This window comes from Myiozetetes cayanensis, unplaced genomic scaffold (assembly GCF_022539395.1).
Source record: "Myiozetetes cayanensis isolate MyiCay16 unplaced genomic scaffold, myiCay2020 scf9, whole genome shotgun sequence".
NCBI lineage: Eukaryota > Metazoa > Chordata > Aves > Passeriformes > Tyrannidae > Myiozetetes > Myiozetetes cayanensis.
In genome coordinates, this window is record NW_026088185.1 from 16,939,789 (window position 1) to 16,961,437 (window position 21,649).

Here is a 21,649-nt window from a genome sequence, read left to right on the forward strand (position 1 = left end):
GGACAGCAGTGGCACCGGCAGGGACAGCAGTGGTACCGGCAGGGACAGCGGCGGCACCGGCAGGGACAGCGGCCGTACCGGCGGCGGGGCGGGGCCGGCGGCGCCCACGGAAGACCCGCCCGCCGACCCGGAAGGCCCGGCCGAGGCAGCCCCGGAGCGGCGCAGCTCCTGTTCCTGCCCCTCTCCCGGTGTCCGTGACGGGGCTGGCGGCTCCCTCGCTCCGTGCCCGCCGCCACCATGGGGAAGTCGTTCGCCAACTTCATGTGCAAGAAGGATTTTCACCCCGCCTCCAAGTCCAACATCAAAAAGGTGAGGGGGGCTGGGGGTCTCCGGGAGGGTGACGGACTCCCGGCATCGCAGCGGCACGAACCGGGCTCGTCGGCATCCTGGGGTGGCACCGGGATCGGGACCGGGACCGGGACCGGGACCGGGGCAAAGAGGAAGGGGAGAGCAGGGAAAATAGGAAATACTTGAAACTTCGGGTTTTCGTGTCCACAGGTGTGTAGGACTGTCGCGTTGTCCTGGCTCCAGCTTTTCAACACCTGGTTGTCAAAATACTTGTTTTCAACACCTGGATAAATAGGCACCGCACAGCGTACAAGAAACTACCTGTCACGATTGTGCCGATGTTTCGACCATATTTCACACCTAACTTGTCCAGGTTCCAGATCTGTCCTCCCCACCCCGAACTGTGTTCCATGCCAGGAACTTCCGAGAGAACCTGGGGTTTGGGGTCTGGTGGGAATTCGGCAAGGGACTGACACTCCAGGGGAAACAGTGGCATGCTCAGAGTGTTTTCTGAGCCGACTTTTCCCTTTGAGGTACCCAATTTTCTCCAGTCTTTTCAGTTTGTACACGTTGATGGGAGTTGTAGTTTCTCCAAATTATTGCTTGTGGGAAGTTGCAATACTGGATGAAAATAATGTATTTTATGTGATTCGAATGGCAGCCTTCCCTTGTTAAGTATAGATTAAGCCAGTTGAGTTTGTATATATTAATATGTTTTGAGGTAGTTTTTGTATTTGTTTAAAATAGAAACCTAATTGTTTTAATTAGGTATGGATGGCAGAACAGAAAATATCATATGATAAGAAGAAACAAGAAGAATTAATGCAACAGTATTTGAAAGAACAGGAATCCTATGATAATAGGTGAGAATTGGCATAAGATCACACACTTCTTCCTACTGTTTCTTGTTTTCATGGTGGTGAAGGACATTTTACTGTGAGCAATTTGAACTACTGTCTCCTGTTGACTGTAGTAGTAGGAGAGGACAGTGACTCATAAAGTGTTGTCTGATTAAGCAGAGGTCACAGGAACTTCTTTAAAGTGGCCTCTGTGTGTCTTCTAATTAATTTGAGAATACGTTGCACAGAACAGCAGGAAAACCTTGTATAGTTATACATTTGTATCACATCAAAATCTGTGTTTCTCCTGATTGTGTGGACACAGAGTTAGGTTTCAGTTGTGATTGAAATGAGTGATTTTTGTTACACAGTGGAGCGTGCAAAAACATTGACTGGTCTCTCAGGTCTGGCCTCTCTTTTGATACTCAGAAATGAAAAAATGCCAATTACAACAATTCCATACTGCATGTTTCTCTTTGTTTTAGTGAGTGGTAGTGGTGTGACTGTTTTGTGTGTAACACCTCAGGCTCTGCCCTTTTTATTTAGGTTGCTTATGGGCGATGAGCGTGTGAAGAATGGTCTTAATTTCATGTATGAAGCCCCACCTGGAGCAAAGAAAGGTACTGTGGTTTCCTGATTCTGAGCAGACAGTACTGCAAAGCTAAAAACCTTCTGAAGAAATAAGCACAATGTTTTTTATTTTAAAATAACATGTTCATAGTGAGGTAATGCTAGGAGGCATTATTATTTTAGTTCTTCCTGTGGGAATATGTGAATATACATGTAGTTCAAAATAATTTTGATCTCACAGTTCTTTAATTTCTTTCAAAGAGAATGGTTGGGATTTTTTAAAGCAATGGTTCAGTGTGAAGGGGAAAAAAATAAAATATCTTTCCAGGAAAAAGCATAAATTCCATCCTTGACCAAGGGTGTTTCTTTAGCCAATTATAAAGCTATTGGATGAGGAGGACTAGGCCTTACCAAGGCAGTGACTTGGACAACACACACCTGTATTTTGGCTTACTCTCCTTTGTAGAAATAGTAGGTTGCTTTTGTTTAAAAATTATGCCCATAGTTCAGTTTGTTACTTGTCAAACACAGGAAATAGTAGTGCAAAAATTTAATTAGCAAAAGTTATATAAGTAATAAATACTGAGATTCTGTAGTCAAAAGAGCTGCCTGACCTGTCTCTGGGGGATCTGACTATGCCTATGTAATAGTGTCATAAACAGAAGTTGTTAAGTACCTGCTAAACTTTTAAAAAATATTTTAAGAATAAGTGTTGGCTTAGAAAAATATGTTTAAAGTTTTTTTCTTGTATGACAAATCAGTATAATTTTAGAAGATGATTCTGGATTTAGAGGATTTATAACTGTATATTAGAGGCTGATTATTTTAAGTGTACTCTATTTAAATAAAGCTGCTTTCTGAGTATTTGCAGTATTGATTAGTAAAAACTATAAAATGTTTTGTCTTCAGCTTAGACACCACCTGTATTTTACATACATAATTAACATATAATTTCTTTTCTTTGCATGATTTCTGAAAATTCAAAGAGGAAACAAAAGAGGTATTTCATTACATCATTTCTTAAAATTTTCTTCTTCTTACTTAAAATATATTCTAGAAAAAAATCAAACTTACTGTATTTTTTCTGTTTTATAGCAAGAAGGAGAGACTGAATACAAATTTGAATGGCAAAAAGTTGCCCCTCGAGAAAAGTAAGATGTCTGGATTTTATCTGAATAATTTTTTTTCTTTATACTTACCTTTCATATCCTTTTCCTTTTTTTCCTTTTTTTCCCTCTGTCTTATTTTTGAACACTTGGTCACTTGGGTGACCTTTTCATGTCCTGACATTTAATTAGTAAAACCTGCAAACCTGGAACTGTTTCCTTGCTCAGCTTTGGTTTTGTTTGACTTTTGTATCCGTATTTGAAAATACATTAAAAACAATGTTTAAAAGAATTATATCTCTGAAATGGACACAAACTTAACAACAAAAGTTAGTTTTGTATATGATGTTCTTTAAAAAATAACAGTGAATTGAGTATTTGTTTTCTTTTGTGTTTGTGTAACAGATATGCTAAGGATGATATGAATATCAGAGATCAGCCATTTGGTATCCAGGCAAGTTACATAAATTTCACTCTGTGGATGTCTTGAATATGTTTCAAATGTTATCTAACTGCAGAACATTCACATGGACTCTCTTAATTTTATCATCTGTTTCTCAGTGAGTTTAAAAGCTTCTCTTATGCCTAATAACACAGATATTTCTGTAAATTTTAGGTTGTATTTTTAGCTAAATTGTGTCAATTGGGTTTTTTTCCCTTCAGGTGCGGAATGTGAGGTGTATCAAATGCCACAAGTGGGGTCATATAAACACCGATCGAGAGTGTCCCTTATTTGGCCTTTCTGGAATTAATGCAAGTTCAGTCTCCAGTGATGGTTCAGGTAGGCAGTAAATGTCTTTTAAATGTGCTGCTTAGACCCTTGGGGGGAACTCCTCGCATTTAATTTTAGAAGGTTTAGTTTTATCATATTTAAAAGAGTTGATGAAATGGGAAAAAGTTAATTCTAGATGTAGGATCCACAGTTTTGAGTTAATTGTTTCAAATTGCAGGGACCTAATTTTTAGATTAATAACACATTTTAGAAAGATTCCTTAATGACCGTTTCTTTGATCCTATCTGTGGCAAAAATAAAGAAGCTACAATGAGACTTTCTATATCAGAATGACAAAATTTGTGTCACCAAAAAAATGAATGTATTGTCCTACTGCCTCAGTCCAAATTCAAGCAAACTATGGAAAAGCTGGAATATATCACTATATCTTTGTTAATCACTTGGTAAAAAGGAGAGGTTTGTGGGATTTTTTAATGTAATTGTGCTTCTATAAGTGGTTTTCCAAATGCCCGGTTTCCTTTCAGCTAGCTTCTTGTTGCTTCTTGAACTACTATTTTTTTCTTTCAAGTAACTTCTGTTACTTGAAGTCACATAGCATTTAGTGTTAGATTAGGTTTAAAGAACTGGATATAAACATTGAAATGGAGGTGGGGTTTTTTTTGCCTACAGTACTGTTTTCTGTGAGTTGACCCAAGTCTGTAACACTTGTAAGATTCTTAAAATTGTAGCATGTTAAAGAAACGTGAGATAGCATGGGGGAGTCTTCAGCCTTGCTCTGCTGTTGCTTTAAAGCCATGTGTTGTATCCTGGATTTTAAAGGGATACCATTACAGTTGCACACTTGATAGCATCGGATGTTCTTCTATCTTTCCTGAGGTTATGACTATTTTATGTAGTAGCTCTTAGTTTTGTTACATATTTTGGCTCCAGTCAATCTTGCTTTTCAGAATTAGGTCACTTAGATATATAGTTTCTTTGAGATGGAGCTGGAAGACTTGAGCTAAAGGAAATGTGGTTTCTTACTCTTCTTTTAGGCACTGTCTGGTGATTATGCCATCATATTACTCATCCTGCAGTTGACTTGCTCAGCCTTTCTATTCAATAGGTTATAACATTAAATCATTTTCTTGCCTGATTCTTACCTTAGAAAAAATTGTGCTTAGAGAACTGTAGCTCTTGCATGTCAGATATTGTTCTGTGCTACAGAACTGACTCCCACCCCCCACTTCAAACGACGTGTGTAAATTTTAGGAGTGTTTTATTGATAAAGCAGAAGGTATTTGTACATGCTTGCACAAACCTGAATGTGAACTCCTTATTATTCAGTACAGTGTAATACAGACACATTGCAGTGCCAGTAGAAGACAAACTGCTTGTTTCAAACCATATGAACTAACTATGTAGGTGTAGGCAACGTTTGACTGCTGTGGGTGTTTCCCCCTTGAGAGATGTCCTCCAGATTGCTTTTCAAACTGTCTTTCTAAGCCTTAAGAGAGGATTTCGCATATATGATGAATTTTGCATGAAAGAGAGTGCTGTGAAACTACTTAGATGTTCTCAGACTGCACCACTGCCCTCTCATTTTCAACTCTGGAACTCAGAAGACAGTGTGCTATGATGATTGTAGGCTGAGGAAGGATTTCAGGGAATAGGGGTGGGCGACAGATCAGGATTTGTATATATAATTTGTAAGACACTGTTCTTGGATTTGAATAGTCAGCTGTAATGATACTGCTACTTTCTCTTTCTTTCAGGAAGACTATGTAAAAACTCTGTAGGTAAAGTTCAAAACAATTTAAAATTCTTGGTTTAATAGCAAATACAAGGCTTCGAGAAGGCGGTAATATTAATTACATCATCCGATGAAAGGTTGTCTGCTTTTTTGTAACCTCAGGAATACAATCCTTTCATCAACTTCTAAAACTTCATCTGATTTAATAACAAGTTAAGTTACACTCCTTTGACTTCTGGAAATTCCATGTGTGTAAACGAAGCACTACAGTTATATGAGAACATAAGTTCTTGAATTCACTGCATTTCTTAAGACTCATAATTCATCCATGTTAAAGCTTATGTCACACATTTGAAGAAAAAAAAAGTAGGATTTTTTAATCAGAAGCCTGACAGCAGTCGTGTTGGCTGGCATGGGAGTAAGTAATTGGATTGCTGAGAATTCTCCTTGGTTGTTGCAGCGCTGCAGATCTGCAGTGAGCTCTGCTGCATCTGTTTTCACTTCCAAGAACCTTCATCTGTTCCTCTGTGCAAACACATCTCCTCAAGCTCTGCTTCTTCCTGCTTCTCTTTATCAGTCATTGCATGCACTCCTAAGCTGCTTTTTTGTCTCTAGATTAAATTACTGATTATTTTTTATTATTTTATACTACTGCAAAAATGTCTGTTGCCAGACTGTTCTTTAGACTGGCTGGAATTCCAGGAAATAGTACTTTGTAAAGGACAGAGACTTTTTATGAGATCATCTTTTTATGGAACTGTTCTGTGTTTTATGAACTGCTGATGAGGTTTGAAAAACTCCTTGCACTTGAAGCAAGTTGAATTACATGTGAATTGCTTCCCACTCCATGTGTCACAAGTGTATGTCTCCTCATGCTTAGAAAACTGTTTTTTTCATTTATTGTGATTGTCAGCACTAGGGAAAAAAAAAGTACAAAACTACTTGGCTTCTAAGGTCAGATAAAGTTAGTACAATTTTCTGAATCTGTCTGTTAGTTTCTAAAATGTAGAGGAAAACACTTGCCTCCAAACAGAGCAATGAACAGGGATTTCAAGGGTAGAGAGTGGTTTCTTGCAGTATACAGCAGGTCTGAAATGTGTATTAAACTTATTTGACTAAGAGCTAAATGTATAAGAAATACAGATATAATGAGGAATAAAAGTGAAACCAGAATAACATTTTAGTACAATAGTCAATATATGAGGATTCCAATTCGTTTATGAAATTAATTGTATTAGAAGAAACAAATTTAAGTTATAAATCATTGAAACTTTGTTTTTTAAGAGAAAATCTTTGAAATTTTTTATAAAGTCAGTGGATAAAGCTCTATTGCTTTGAAGTTATTTACTTGGCAGCAATTTATTCCTTCTGACTTATACTCTTTTCATCCTAATAGAAGTTGCTCTTGCATCCTTGTCATGCAAACTGAACAGAATAATTTTTTTAGGTAGTGCGTGGTAGTTACACTACCTAAATTTAGATTAGGATTCTTCAAACTTTGGAAATACTCTCCCTTGTTAGAGCACATCCTGCATCAGCACAGTGTTGGAAGACTCTGGTCCGTGTATGGCAAAGCATCCTGGCTGGTAATGAATCTCTAAGCAATCAGTGCTTGGGAATACTTGGTCTCGTGGTGCTGGATCTGATATTCTAAGGGCATCACTAATTCCTGCAGAAATAGGTTTTAAGAAATTATTTGGTTTCCCTGTCAGGGACTTCTATCAGGCCTTGATACAAGTTCAGCTTGTGTTTTGTTCTAATTTTTTCCTGCTTCAGAAAGACCAAAACAAAATGTCTTATTTGGACCCAGATTATTTTTTCCAGCATCAGAGTTTGCTTGAATACAAATAAATGAAAGTGAAACTCCTGTGTCTGATTTAGTTGCTTTATCTAGTTCTTCTGTTTCCCTTCAAGGAAAAAGAAGAGTTATTGATTGACTAGCTAGATATTTTTTTCCCCCACATCATAACCAATATAGGCTTTTTCTTTCCCATAAGTTCTATAAGCTGTGATTCTCTCATTTCAGCAGAAGGATAGTTTTCTTCGAATCTTGTGTGAAGACTACATTGTAATCTTCCTCTTGGCACATAAAACTGATTGGCAATTGCTGTTTTGGATTCAGTGTTGAATATCTCCTGTGCAAAGACCAGTCACAGACTTCAGTTTCCTCCAGTGGAACCACTGCAGGGCAAAGCATCTCTGTGACACAGAACTGTATTCTGCTGTCTTTCAAGACCTGACATACATTGCAGTGCTCCAGCAAACAAAAATAATTACAATCAGTACCTTAACTTAGGCATGGTGGCTTGGTTATTCTGCTTCTGGGACCATTTTACTAATCTAGCTGGTAATTCATACAAAAAAATAATAATCTTACCATTAAAAAATGCACCTATTGAATAATATCTCACCAGTGACTAGAGATTATTTTTGCAATAAGGCAATTTCCGTGGATGCGGTTATCATGGGATAATCACACCCCTGGGGTACAACCTTGTCTGTAATCTCCCAGGAGTGTAATTATTTCATGATAACTGCACCCCCCGGTGTTGCATTACTTCCATTATGAAATTCTTCGTTTTAGATATAAAGTAACTTACTTTGATCACTGGAAACTGCAAAGTAGTGTTAGGATGTTCCAGCTGTGAGGCTTACAGAGACCAACTTAGAAGATTTACTTCTCCTTTACAAAGCTAAATTAGGCAATCAAAATGCTTTTTTGGGCTAAACTGATTTACAGGGTGTTTTACTGATAAAATCCTAACTTTCAAATTTCAGACAAGATGAAAATATCCATTGTGCTTCTGACTTTACATGCCCCTGTGTATATGAGCATGTATGCAATATGTAATACAAACCAGCAAAAAACCCCAGAATATGGGCATCTCAAAGTTTGCCTGTTTTTACAATCCATTTTTTTCATTAACCAGCAGCATCTGTTGTTTTTGTGGGTTTCAGTGCTTTTTTTGTGAATTCTGAAAAGCCTTTGACTTGATTAGAACAGAGATTATTAGGTGTTCCGTTCAAAATGTTTTGAAGTAATACTGTTATTTTACTTCAAAATTGCCTTCAGTTTTCTTGGTCAGGTAAAGTTAGGATAAACTGAATACCTTTTTCCCGTCTTCTTGCCTGCAAGCAATCTCTCTTGTTCAGTGATAGTTTAGGCAGATGTAGGGGGATGGGATTACTAAAAAGCTATTAGATCTTGAATGCTTACAACTCTTATTACATAATAAATATTTCTTAGAACAAAGAACCCACTATAAATCTAATACTTTCTTATGAAGTAGAAAGTAAGGCTTGTGTGTCTGTCTCAAATGGGGAAGTAATTGTATGAATAGCATAGTTAAAAGTGGGATGGTAACATTAAAGAAATGTTCTTGTGGTCTTGTCCTCTGAAAGCTGAACCCCGTGAGTGCTGGGCTTCCCCCTCTGCTATGGACTGCTTTGGATGTCTTAGAGCTGAGTAGAATGGCTTAGAGCTCACATGTGATCCGTGCAGTGGAATTACTGAGGAGAAATTACTGTAAAGTGCTTAGCACTTTGTGGAAAATTCAGGTACCCAGTGGCAAAACTGTAATGGAGCAACATGTATGTGTATCTAGTGTCTTATGGTCTACCAAGATAAAGGAACTCCAGGGATGTCTGTGCAGGTGCCGCCTTCCACAGGCTCATTAACAGCTCCTACAGTTTGTGTTCTCCCTTTTCATCACCCGAGTACCCCTAAACCCCATAGTGGTTGTGGTTTCCATCCATCTGTCACTTAGTGTGTTCAACTAATCTTTAGCTTTTGGGTAAGATACCTTTCCATAGTGATGGTTTAAATTATCAGTCATGCAGAGACAGCAAAAAAGGAAATCTAGGTCTATTTTACATTATGTCTGTATCTCACTGCAGTTTTCTGGTGACAAACACGGTTTTTGTTTCCCAACAGATAAAGGTCTGCATTGTATTGAGAATGCAGGAATTTATTTAAATGTTCTCTTGAATCTGTAATAACAAACAAAAGGTATTTGAATACGTTAACTGTGGATATTTGTATAAATGGTCATCTGTAGAAACATACAGTGTGTGAAACCTTCCTTTACGATCCGCAGCTGAGACCTTTGATTGTTAACAGTAGGAACCTTAACTAAATCTTCACATAGTTTAAGAACTGTCACATTTTAGAATAATCCTCCATTTATGCTTCAAAAACCTCAGTATTTGGTGTGAATGCATAAAATACAGATTTCTATTAGAAGTCTTGTGCTTAGCATTAAAGCAATAAATATGGATTCCTATAGCACTTTGATAATATTAAATGGTTTTTACTACTCCAAAAAAAGTAAAAAGGAAACTCAGGTTTCTCTGAAATACTATATGACAAAAGCGTGGCAAATTATACTGAAATTCTGTGCTACAGTGTTAAATACAGTTAAACTGCAGACCCTCTGAAGAAGAGCTAATTAAAAGCCAGAGGTTTTAGTCATTGATTTCTCTCAATGCCAACTGCAGCAGTTGCTTTGAAGTGTAAATATGGTCTGAATGCAGTCATCTCTGAAATAGATGGAAAAATTATCAGTAAAAGATGATCGATTCTGAATTAGTGGAGGCAGTATAAATTTACTATGTGTCATGATCACATAGTTTTGATAATAGTTCTTTGTCCTTTAGATAAGTGTCTACTCTTATCTCTATCACAACCACAGTAAAAGTTCACAGACTTGCAGCGTGGTTAAGCTCATTCTGTAATTTTTTTTCCATTTTTTGTTCAATTTCCTTTTAAACCGTATAAAAATTACCATATGAAACTCTGTGGACAGAACAAAAAAATGTATGGATGTATTGACAAAACTGTCTATGCTAATTTTAAAGTTAGTTTCTCTTTTAAAGCAAAACCTGAAAAGCATTGTACCATATGTTATGTCTTTGCTACCACCCAGAGAGGCAACATTCTCAATTCAGAGTATATTCATCCTTCATGTGATTATGTGCTAGACTAAAACCCACCAGCAGAATGGTTTTCTAAAACCTAGTTAATATGAAAGAGGTGTTTGTGTCCTCCCTGTGTATTTGTTTATTTACTTCCCACAGCAAAGCATGGCTTCAGAACCACTGTTACATATAAAATCAAATTTCAGTTTGGAAGAGTTATGCCCTCATGTGGTCCGAGCTACATATTAGAAAAGATGAAGACAACATGCTTTAGGCCTACTTTGTTAACAAAAAATATGTAGTAACAAAGGAGAAGCCTTGAGAGTGTTTTGTCCGTGATTCATACATTAATTTTTCAACATGGTCCTGCGGAGCATGCTGAGTGTGATGTATACTGGCTAACTGACAGCAGGTACATGAGTGTGCTTGGTTCACATTTATGTTCATGTAAATTGTCTCTCTATTACAAAGTCAGGGGAAATCTGATGGTGTGATGATGGTGATAATTTTAGATTAAAATGATCACAGCTGTAAGCTAAAAGATGTCCCATGCCAGAACACATTCTCAGGAAGGGGAAGCTCTAGAGAAGCCCTATTCTAAATATTCTGTCTTGATGATACACAAAATGAACAATAGTTAAAATAAAGGTAAGTAGTTCTAATTAAAATGACACCATGAAGAATCTTTTCCAGTAACCTTTGCAAAGAGTTGTCTATTTAATTTCATAACAATACATAGAATGGCCTGGGTTGGAAAGGATCTTAAATATTATAGTTCCATAACTGCAGCTACTATGTAAGTACAATTTCCCCTGCCACAGGTGGAAAAATGGTTACAATATTCCTGTTTCTTATGTCTTTGCTTTCCTCATATGTTCCACAATAAAAATCCATTTAAAACTTAATTGATTGCAAAGAACAATTCAGTTTGCTCATCTGCACTGGTAACAGTAGTGAAGTTTTTATCAATAAATTGGGCAAATTTTGTCAATACTGTGCAGTAAAACTGCTATTTTTGGTGATACTGGCAATCATACCATTATGGTCTGTCCTTACCACCACAGAAAGTGTAGCAGAAAAAGTGATATTTAATCACTGTGGTTATGAAAAGACATTTTAGCATACTGTTTCCTCATACTGGATAATTTGAAAAATGTGCTTTACACACTCTAAGGGAGGCCTGTGGATAGCGTGTTAGAGCTGGCATTGCTCTCCTAAGGGCAGGCCTGTGCCCGTGCCTCTTAGAGGAGACTTCTGGCAACAACACAGAGTTCCATACACTCTGCATTTGTAGCTTCAAGGGAAGTACAGACAGAATAGAAAACTAATCACAGCTATAGGTTTCTCTTGTTTCTGGGACAGGAGTGGGGTAGTAATGCAGGGTGGGAGTGCTTGCTGTAAGGTAGGCTCTTAAGTAATTGAAATCCAGAATTCTATTCCCCTCCTGGTTGCTTAGTAGAAGCAAATGATTCTGTTAAATTGATCTCAGTTGTGTGATGAGAAATGGGAGTGCTCTTTGTTCTAAAAAAAGCAAATTTACAGTATGTTATAGAAATTCTAATACAATATCTTTCTGCAATCCAGTATAATGGATACTCATATAGGCCTGAGGAAAAAAAAAATTATTTACATCTCTTCTGTTTATTTAATTGTACAAGTATTATAAAGTTGCACCAACAGCTGTCAAACTAAGGTTGCACTTGGGTTGTACTTTTTGAAGACTCAAGTCCTTCTTTTCCCACTTCAGTGAATGGTTTGATTTTCTAGATTTTGTGCCCCAGCTCTTTGAGTCAACTAAGCTATCTGAATTTTATCCTTAAATAGTATCTTAAGCAGAAGATAACAGAGAGAATGAATGCAGGAATAACTTCTGTGGGAAGTAAGAAGCGGGAAGAAACTCTAACCTGTTTGCTTGGCAACACTGTTTCTTGGGAATTGTAATAGCCATGAAAAAATATTTTAAAAATGCTTTGGTAGGTCTTCAACTATGGAGCTTTTTTTGTAGAAACTCTTAATATTATTTTAAGTACCTGTAACTGTTCAAAATGTAACAAGTTTTCCTAAGGCATAAAAATAAGTATCATATTCACAAGCGGTTAATTACACTACATGGCAAAAAGCTTTTCCAAGACCATGATATTTTTAAGCAGATAAACTTATTAGTTTTAACCAAGTGTAATCTGGAAAAGTTTTAGAGATGTTTTTTCTTCTTTTTTCCTATCAAAATGCAATTTCAGAAAATAAGCTTGACAGTCATGTTCAAAAATAGCAAGGTACTGTATTTGACTTGTTTCAGAAAGAATAAGAAACAGATTGTAACTTTGAACTTATTTTTAGTTTGCTGATGAAAGAATGCTGAGAGACTAGTTGTCAGAAGTTGTAGCAATCAGCTATTTTTATAGGTTTCCTATATCTAAAGTTCTGCCAGCTCATGGCATATCATCATCTCTAGATAATTTCACCTGCATGAGATCACGCAGGTAGCTTCTTCACAGGTTGTCTCAAGTCCATAAGGAATGCATATATGAGGCCATTGATTTTCATAGTATGTAAAGTATGTTTGTGCCTGGCATAGGAGTGATTCTCTGCAAGTTATGGGTGCTCTTCAAGAATAAGTAGCTATCATCATAGCCAAACCGAGAGCCTCTCAGCTCAGTTTTACTGTCTGTTTTACAGCTGATGATGTAATTGTTACATATGGCTGTCAGATACTCTTCGTACAGTTTTGTCTGACAATCTTGGAGGGTGATGACGTAAGTGTAGTCATAAGCCAAAAACAGGCTGAAAAGATTTACCTCTTTGGGTTATCAGGCAAGCCTGGTTTGCTCACACTGGGCATAATCATGTCTCCAACAAGCAGGAATCTGCAATCAGTTCACACCAAACAAAGGAAGAGGTCCTCTGTCAGCCAGTGGGTGGCTTCAAGGTTTAGATTTTAACCGCTTAATAGGGAAGGCAAAGACAATTCTGAGGTTTTCAAACCTTTGTTAAGCAAGGTTCAGTGTTTTGAGTTTCTTTTACAGTTTTTGTCTCTCTCCTAAGCCAGGGGAATTCCCCTATTTAATTTTATAGTGTAGAAATGGGAATGTGATTGTTTGCTCACAGATATAGGCATCTACACCTTTTAAGACTCTGTGAAGAAGCATCCCAAAAAGAAGTATGTTACAAGCCTCAAGGCTGGTGCATAAAATAGTTCTGCCCAGGAATCCTGGGAGACCTCAGTCACTGGTATTTCAAAGAAAATCACATCTGCTTATCAACATCATTAAAGTATAAATCAAAAGCAGTCTGTTGAGGTATGGATGGGAAAAGAAAATTATCAAGCATTTGATTCCTTTGATTCCAAGCAAAGGAGTTTAATTATGAGAATAAACGTTTTCTCAATTCTTGTGTTGCAGAAAGTAATAGAGGTTCGCTATGAAACTGTGCAGCCGTTGTCAAATGTAATGTCTTAATTGAACTTCTCAGCCTGGATTTGTAACCAGGTAGAAAACAGTCTCTTTAGACTTCCCAGATCAGAGATTGTTTTCTCCCTATTGTGTCACTACAGCTGTCTTGCTGTCATTTGGCAGCAGAACTTCTGAGAAGCTCAACAACATCAGCTGTTAAAAAAAAAAAAGTGTGAGCAGGTTCACCTCTGTCATCCTCTCAAAAATGTTAATGTTTTTAAAACTGCAAGTATGCCATGGTGCAAGAGGTGTCCTCTGTAATCAGCCTTGTGGACAGCTGCCTGTGTCATGCCTGGCTGGAGTCTGCACATAGAAAAGTTGGGAAATAAGACTGGATTTTGACTCTACTTCCATTTATGGGGTTGGTTTATTTTCTGCATCTCATTTCCAAGTGTTTTCTAAGACCTTTAGTTACAGTAAAAATAATGTACTTAGAAAAGCATCGTGGTGATTCTTGCATCTTCTCACAACTAGGCTGAACCAAAACAAGAATAATTTATTTCATAAACCACTTTAGTTCAAGTTTCTGTAGGTGCATTGGATGTAGCTTGTATTTGTCCACAAAACAGGAATAATGGCACTTTGGTAACTGTCCCTGTCGTGGTAATACTACATTGCAACTAAAATATTGTAGGTGGAGCTATGAATGTCTGACGTCATTAATATACAAGGAAACAGAAGTCAAATAAATTTATTTTTAGCCTGGTTTAATTTCCTTCTGAGCTTACCTGTGTGTCTTTGGTTTTTAAACCTAGTGGTGATTTCACCTCTAAAAAGTACATGGAAGCGAACTCCAGAGTATGCTGGATCCCGGCTTGGGCAGCCACTCTGACAGGTCTCTTGTTCGCTTCCATGGATCTGTGCGTTACAGCACAGCTGACATCCACTGGGCACAAATGCACAAAAATCAGTAGTGTTGGGCATTCATTATAAATTTTTTGTGTAAAAGAGGAAATTATTTTGCTTACCTGTTTCCGGTGTTATGCACAAAGAATGTTAGAAAGGTTTGTATCTAGAAACTAATTTTGAACTGTGCTTTTGAAGGCTGATATGCTTTCATGCCTCTCTGGTCCCAATTCTGTCCATAATCCTCGTATGGAAACACAAGGTAGGGCTTCTGTCTTAGTTCTTTTGCAAACCTGTACAGATTTGCACAAGGTGTATTTCTCTATTTATCTAATCACAGTAATGAGAATAATTAAGTATCAGAAACACATCAAAATGTGTAAAATGCTGAGATGCTGAAGGGGAATACCTAAGGAGTTAGCTGAAGTTACTTCATTAGGCAGTGGCTCTTACTGCCTTTGAATAATAGGGGTATTCCAGCCTTCAACTGGTCAAGTGTTTTGGTTTCTCTGGTATGGTGAAGTCTTCTTTCATGACTCTGTGCTTTGTCTCCATTTGGCTTCCTCATACAAGGTATTTGACTGAATTCTATGGCTGGTTTGTGTGAACTTTTCAAATCAAGGCATCTTCTGGTACCAAATTCTGTGGTTAGGTGTCTGTCTAACGTTGGTTTCTGTTCCAGCCAGACTAGATTTGGGCAAGCAGAGCAAGATTTTAAATTTGAGATACATGCAAATGTAGACACTGCTGCCTATATACATTCATTAATTGTGAGTTTACAATTACACTGTAACCCCTAAAAGGAAAAAGTACTTTTGGTAAAGTATGTGGGGGGATGGGGAATAAGCCCCTACTTAAAAAATGTGAACTCAAAGAAAGACTGAAAGGTATGTCATTCAAAAATTCTTTTACCTGGCAAAGTAAAGAACTCATGGAAAAACAAGTAACAAAAGGTCTGCTTAAACAATTTTCGAAGCTTTGTTTTCTTCCTTCCTGCTTTACATGTAGGTCTGCTCATGTCTGCAAGGTAGTGTATTATATGGGAAAACTAAGAAGTTGGCATTTTTTGAGAAAGTGCTGCATTACTTTCCATATATATTCCACAGTGAAAATCTCCCTTTACTTTCCATACTTGTCTGTGTTAAAAATCTAAGAATTTTGTCAATCTGCACAACTAAGAAACTCTTAAAACCACAAAGCAGGATCAGTATGTTTCATAAGACTAGTTAATCTTATAATTTACAGTTGTTTAGTGCAGTGATAGTAATCATGTGCTCCATGCTCTTACACATTCCTCCTAATTTAGATTTACCTTGCACAGGAGTGCTGGTTCATTAACAGTAAGGTTAACAAGGAACGGGGAAGGAAATTTACTGAAAGTGATCACACAGGAGTGAATGTTTAGGGTGAAGAAAAAGTACCTAATCAAACAAGTACATAAAGTTTTGGTGATCGTAGTGATTCAGTTGAAGCATAAGAGTGAGTTACAGGGTTTATAAGTTATGCAGCCAAGTCTGAAGGATACCTAACACATCCTGTATTGTACTGCTTGTTAGATGTTTGCAAAGAAAGCAAACATGTGCCTAATCCCAAACACCTACTCCAATGGAATATATAGCATGGTTTTTAAGCTAATAAAAACAGAAATCTCTGAGAAGGTAACAGTCTAGAGATTTGGCAGTCCCTAGAATAAGTAGAGAGATAGATATTTTTTCATGTATTTATATTCCATATGTATACTATGTTTCTAATGTTACTTCTTACATTGAAGTTCAAACATTTGTGTCATTATGAAAAATGTGTTACTAGCGACATATTAGAAGTGCATTTTCCCATTGTCTTAAGGGAAAGGAGGCACCTAAGTGTCTTACTTAATGTGCTCTATTTAGGTTTCCTGGGCTTTTTTACTATAATAAAAATATATTACTAGACTTACCTAAATATATTGTTTTCAACATGACAAAGTTACATAAGAGAATCCCCTTGTACTTAAAGAAAAATGCAATTATTTTCCATTCTGAATCTTCAGACTGCTGTTTTAGAAAATCATATCTGATTATTTGCTCAGCAGAAGATTATTGAGTTGATTTAGCTGTGATTTTACTTAACAAAGCTTCAACTGAATTCCTACTGTGGAGTCCAAAAAAGGTAGAGAGATATAAATGATACATTCAAACTGTGATTTTTGTGAACAGGGCCATCAATGCACCCCTCGGAGCTAATAGCGGAGATGAGAAACAGTGGGTTTGCACTGAAACAAAATGTACTGGGGAGAAACTTGACCGCAAATGATCCATCACAGGTAATACCTTTTTACCAGTAAGCTGAAAATGTCTGTAAATCTAAATGTGATTGCTTGTGAATTGTTACTTAATGTTTTCAAATATGCATATCCATAGGAAAGCTGAATAGCTATACCGGTAGAAAAATGTCCATAAACTTACAGTTTTTCAGCTTTGGTTCTGTCAGGACGGTGAATCATAAATTACTTCTTTTGAAAGCACATATAATAAATTAAATTCCTGCCCTGGGTGAATAGAAATTGAATTTTTCATGAAGGTGTGGTTAGGAGTTTTGCTACATCCTTCTGATGCAGTGCTAGCTTTTGGATGAAGTTTGAGGCTGTATGCCCAAATAATTACTGCCAGGAATGCTATATCTGAAGGGTTTTTTTTTTTTACTTGATTCACTATTGTTTCAGTTATTATTTCTGGGAGTGAAAATGTTCAGTTACCTTTACTTAAACTGCACCAAGTGTATTTCTGACTGAGGTGATTCAATAAAAATGTAAAGTGAGAAATTAATATACACTCCTTGAAATAACCTTTGTTCATATGGCAGGATAGTCAAACCACTAGTGAAGAGGGGATGACCACAAGCTGATCTTGAGCTCTTCATTAAATCAACAATTCATTGTGTCTCCTACCTTTGCCTTTAAAAAAGCTACATAACCCAAAAAATGTAGCATATGGGCACTGTTAAGTGAATCATGGTGATACCAGTATGTTTGCTAGGTGTGCAGGGGTTTCTTTGGAAAAGGTTTCTTTGGAAAAGGTTTTTAATCTTTATTTCTTTTTTCCCTTCTGGATGTGACTAAAATTAAAAACATCACTGTGAAGAACTGTAGTGTACCAGATGCACATAATTTGAGGAATTCAGGGTCTTCAAAGTAGTTATGCTTTGCTGATTGCGTTACTGTATGTAGATTATATGATTACAGTATTTTGCATTGCTAGAACACTTTATGAACATTTTAAGACTAATAACACAACAGTGAAGTAGATGTGTTAATACCCATTTTCCTAATGACTAAACCGAGACAGAAAAGTAATTTGCTTAAATTACTCTGAGTTCGAGCAGGACTAGCATCTTGCCTATTCATCCAAGCGTGATAACAATGGAGTGACTTATCCTGGGGAACCGTGGGCTCCAAAATTGGCTCATTTTTATTAACTATTTCAGAAATGTTTCTTTCCCTAGCAGTGCTTTTTTCATATGTTACTAATAACTCCTGTTGTGTAACCCCCACATTATAACACCTACTCAGCTTTGAGACAGAATGTCAGGGTTTTTCACTCTGTAATGGGTATGCTGCTCTTTCTAAAGAGTCTCAAGCTGACTTAGTAATAAAGTGTATTTGTGCCTGTGCAAAAATAAGGTACATTGAGGCATCACTTTTAAAGCAGAAATCTGAATGAAGATACTATTTTTATATATAATAACTTAATGTCTTACTGCATTCTTCTAGGAGTTTGTTGCAAGTGAAGGAGATGATGATCCAGAAGTTGAATTTTTAAAATCACTGTCAACCAAACAAAAACAGAAACTTCTAAGGTAGGTGTGGTACCTAGTGGAGAGGGTCTGTATCACTCGTAGTTGTGACTCCATGATTGCCACTTTAACTCTTTGGTGCCATTCAACACCATCAGTACAGAAGAAAATCATCTTAGTTTAACATACACTTGACCACAAATAGCATTATGCAGCATGATTTTTTTTTCATCTGTTTGTTTTATTTTAATCTAGTTTTGATGCCTTTGTACTGGAACTCGTTTCCAATTTAACTGATATACTGAAATAATAATTGGCTCATTGAAGATGCTGTCAGTTGCTATTCTAAAATATTTTTCTGCACTCCATTGTTTACAGTGTCTCCTTCTGTGATTAAAAATTCTGTATTCTTTTTTACTGATTTACAACTTGACAAAGTTTATCTTCTGCCATGTGGTTGAACTGAATGTGACCTTGTACCCCAAGGCCAAGGTTGACCAGTGATTGGGTCAGGGTTTGCAGCTCGCTGCCCCCTCGAGGGTCTGAGTTGATGAGGTTTCCATGCTTTGCTTTTATCCAACTGATTTTGTGTGTCACGTGACTTACGGGTTTTTTTCTCTGTTAATTTGCAATGTTATCTTGAAATAACCTGAAAATTATTAAAATCAAAAATACCTACTACTGCATAAAGGCATACAGTTAAAATGGTCTTTTAAGGTTAAAAGATATCATGTATACAGGGAGTGGGAAGAGTGGAGGAAGGTGAATGGCTAAGCAGATACATGAGTAGGTAGATACACATGGTATTCACATATGTAATAAATAATTCTCTGAAAGTAGTTGGCATATTTTATGTTCCTTTTAAGTAAGGAATGTGTATGTAGTTTGAGTCATTTAAAATGGTATTTTGCTTGAACTTCCGCTGGCCCAACACATTGAAATTTTTATAATCCTTTACATTTTGAAAGTTGAAGTTTAGTAAATGTTTGGGTCCTTTAGATTTTACTAGTCTGAAGGGATTTTTTTTTAATGCAACAAAAGCAGTTTCACTATTCAGTCACTGATTTTTTATTTTAGAATAAACACAAAAAGCAAAATAAAAACTATATCAAAATAGTAAAATAGCAGTGAATGCATGTGCATGATGGAATATTGTATTTACAGATAGAAAATGTAAACTTCTACTTGTGGCAGAAGAGATAACTGAAAATATCTGTATTTGCCTGGAGAACTCAGATGTAGGGTTTGGAGTCCCAGTTTTCATTACTGAATGAAACTGAATACTAATTGCATTTTTTCGTTTTCAAAATCTCTTTTTAAAATGCACAAACAAAAGCAGCAATAATTTGTCTAAAGTTTTCAGAGCAGCCAGACACAGGAAAAAAAAAGCATTACTGAATGTATTTATTCTTAGTTACAAGGCCAAAATTGACATATCTTACTTATCTTTTTGAAAATTAAAGAATTAAAAAAGTCATATTGCTCCTGTTTTGAGGGAGCATCTGTGGATTACTTACTATGGGTAATGTCAGAGTAGAAGTTTTAAAATAATACTTCGCTGAAAGAGGAAAGGGATTAAACATATTTATATGGAAAACACTATATTTGGGTTGGTCATCAGAAGTAGCGAATTTTAAAAGACAACAGCTTTGTAATTTAGGATATCTTAACACACTGATTATGCTACTCTTTTATTTTGAAAATAAAAGGAAGTTGGATCGTCTAGAGAAGAAAAAGAAAAAGAAAGACAGAAAGAAGAAAAAGCAAAAGAAAAAAAGCAAAAGTAAACACAAGAAACATAAGACGAGATCCTCTTCCTCATCCTCCAGTGAGACTTCAGTAAGCAGCAGTGATAGCGAGACTGACAGCAGAGATAAAGCAGCACAAAAGAAGATAGATTCTAGGAAAAGAAAAAAAGACAAGTTTTCAGAGGCTAGCAGCAGCAGCAGTGATTCAGAAGGAAAGGCAAAGATGAGGAAGGAAAAACTTTATGAAGATCTCTCCAGTAGTCACGGTAACAAGGACAAAGATAGGGAGAAGCACAGGCTTTTAAAGCAAGATAGTTCTGCAGAGAACAACAAATGGAACTCCTGTGAGGAGGAAAGAAAGTCCAAAAGCAGATACCACAGCACCAACACGAGAGAGACTGACAGAAAGGAGAGGGACAGTAGAAGCCAGAGCATGAATGAGGGGAGCAGGAGAAGCCCTTGCACAAGTCACAGCAGTTCCAGGCAAAGGCACATAAGAAAAAGTCCAAGCCAAAGCCCTGGTGAAGAGCGGCACCGGAGAAATGAAACCAGAAGCCCCAGCACAGATGTACACAGAGAGAAGAAAAATGTAGAGAAGGCTATGGGGACAAGGGCAGTAAAGTGGAACACAGAGACAGGAGCAGACGCAGTAGAAGCAGAAGCAGAGAGAGGAAAAAAAATAGATAATATAGAGGACAGGTGCAAACAAGAATGTTACTGGGTTTGGATGAATAACTTTAACAAGGGCTCAATTACATACTGCTGTTCATTTTCCAACCTCTTTCCAACATCTGTAGCATCTCCTACATAAAGCCAACACCATCAATTCTATCATGTTGGAATATTTGTAAATTAGGTATAAATGTTATGGTATTTTTCTTACTGTCTAAATATGCTTGTTGGCAAATACCTCTTGTATACAGGCAGTAATTCATAGACCTGGTTTTAGGGTTTTAAAATATTTCAAAGCAGTGTGTGATACTCTTGTATTGTCAATGGTGATTTCTGTTTAGGCGCAACTGTGAGGGGAAGCAGAGAGTAAATCAGGAAGAGCCCTGAGAGATGCTAAATGCTAACAAACATTTGAGATAGTTCTGGCTAAAATCACTGCTTCAGATATCAAAGCATTGTCTTGGAGAGGGTTTTGTTTTTTTCATACTGAAGCATTTTTCCTAAAGTTCCCTGTAAGAGATCAATTTCATGAGTTAGAACAACAGAGAGACATAGTTCACATAAGTGTGTAGCCAACATTTTTTGGCCTCCTGCAGTGTACAGCTTGGTCAGGGCTATCTAAACATCTTGAACCCCTGTTGGTATGTGTCAGTACAATGTCAAGTTTTTGTTCAATAATCTCTCAAGACAGGAAAAGAATATTTACTGCCTCAACTGTTTCAGGTATTTTATTGTTTGTGGTAGACAGTTAATGTAAATAGTCATCCTTTTGTTTTCATGACACAAACTTCCTGTATTTTTAATGATTGTCAGTCATTTTCTGCATACATTGCTATGAAGATGAACTTCCATAATAAAATACCTTATTCTTTAAAACCAGTAATAATTACCTTCTTCTCCAGAGTTCTGAATCAGTACAAATGTACAAGGCAACACTTCACAAGGTTTTTATTGCAAAGGAAAGGTTTCTCTGCCCTT

At 36.9% G+C, this 21,649-nt stretch overlaps 1 protein-coding gene across 1 annotated transcript; it reads left to right on the plus strand.

Moving 5' to 3' along the window:
• Nucleotides 1-133: 133 nt before the first annotated feature.
• Nucleotides 134-21,554, plus strand: CIR1 (corepressor interacting with RBPJ, CIR1). The gene is made up of 10 exons (XM_050339918.1): nt 134-309; nt 1,057-1,151; nt 1,674-1,747; nt 2,684-2,697; nt 2,793-2,848; nt 3,209-3,257; nt 3,467-3,584; nt 16,676-16,782; nt 18,229-18,314; nt 19,961-21,554. Exons 1-10 carry the CDS (start codon nt 238-240, stop codon nt 20,808-20,810), a joined length of 1,521 nt encoding a protein of 506 aa, XP_050195875.1. The 5' UTR covers nt 134-237; the 3' UTR covers nt 20,811-21,554.
• The last annotated feature ends 95 nt before the right edge of the window (nt 21,555-21,649 follow it).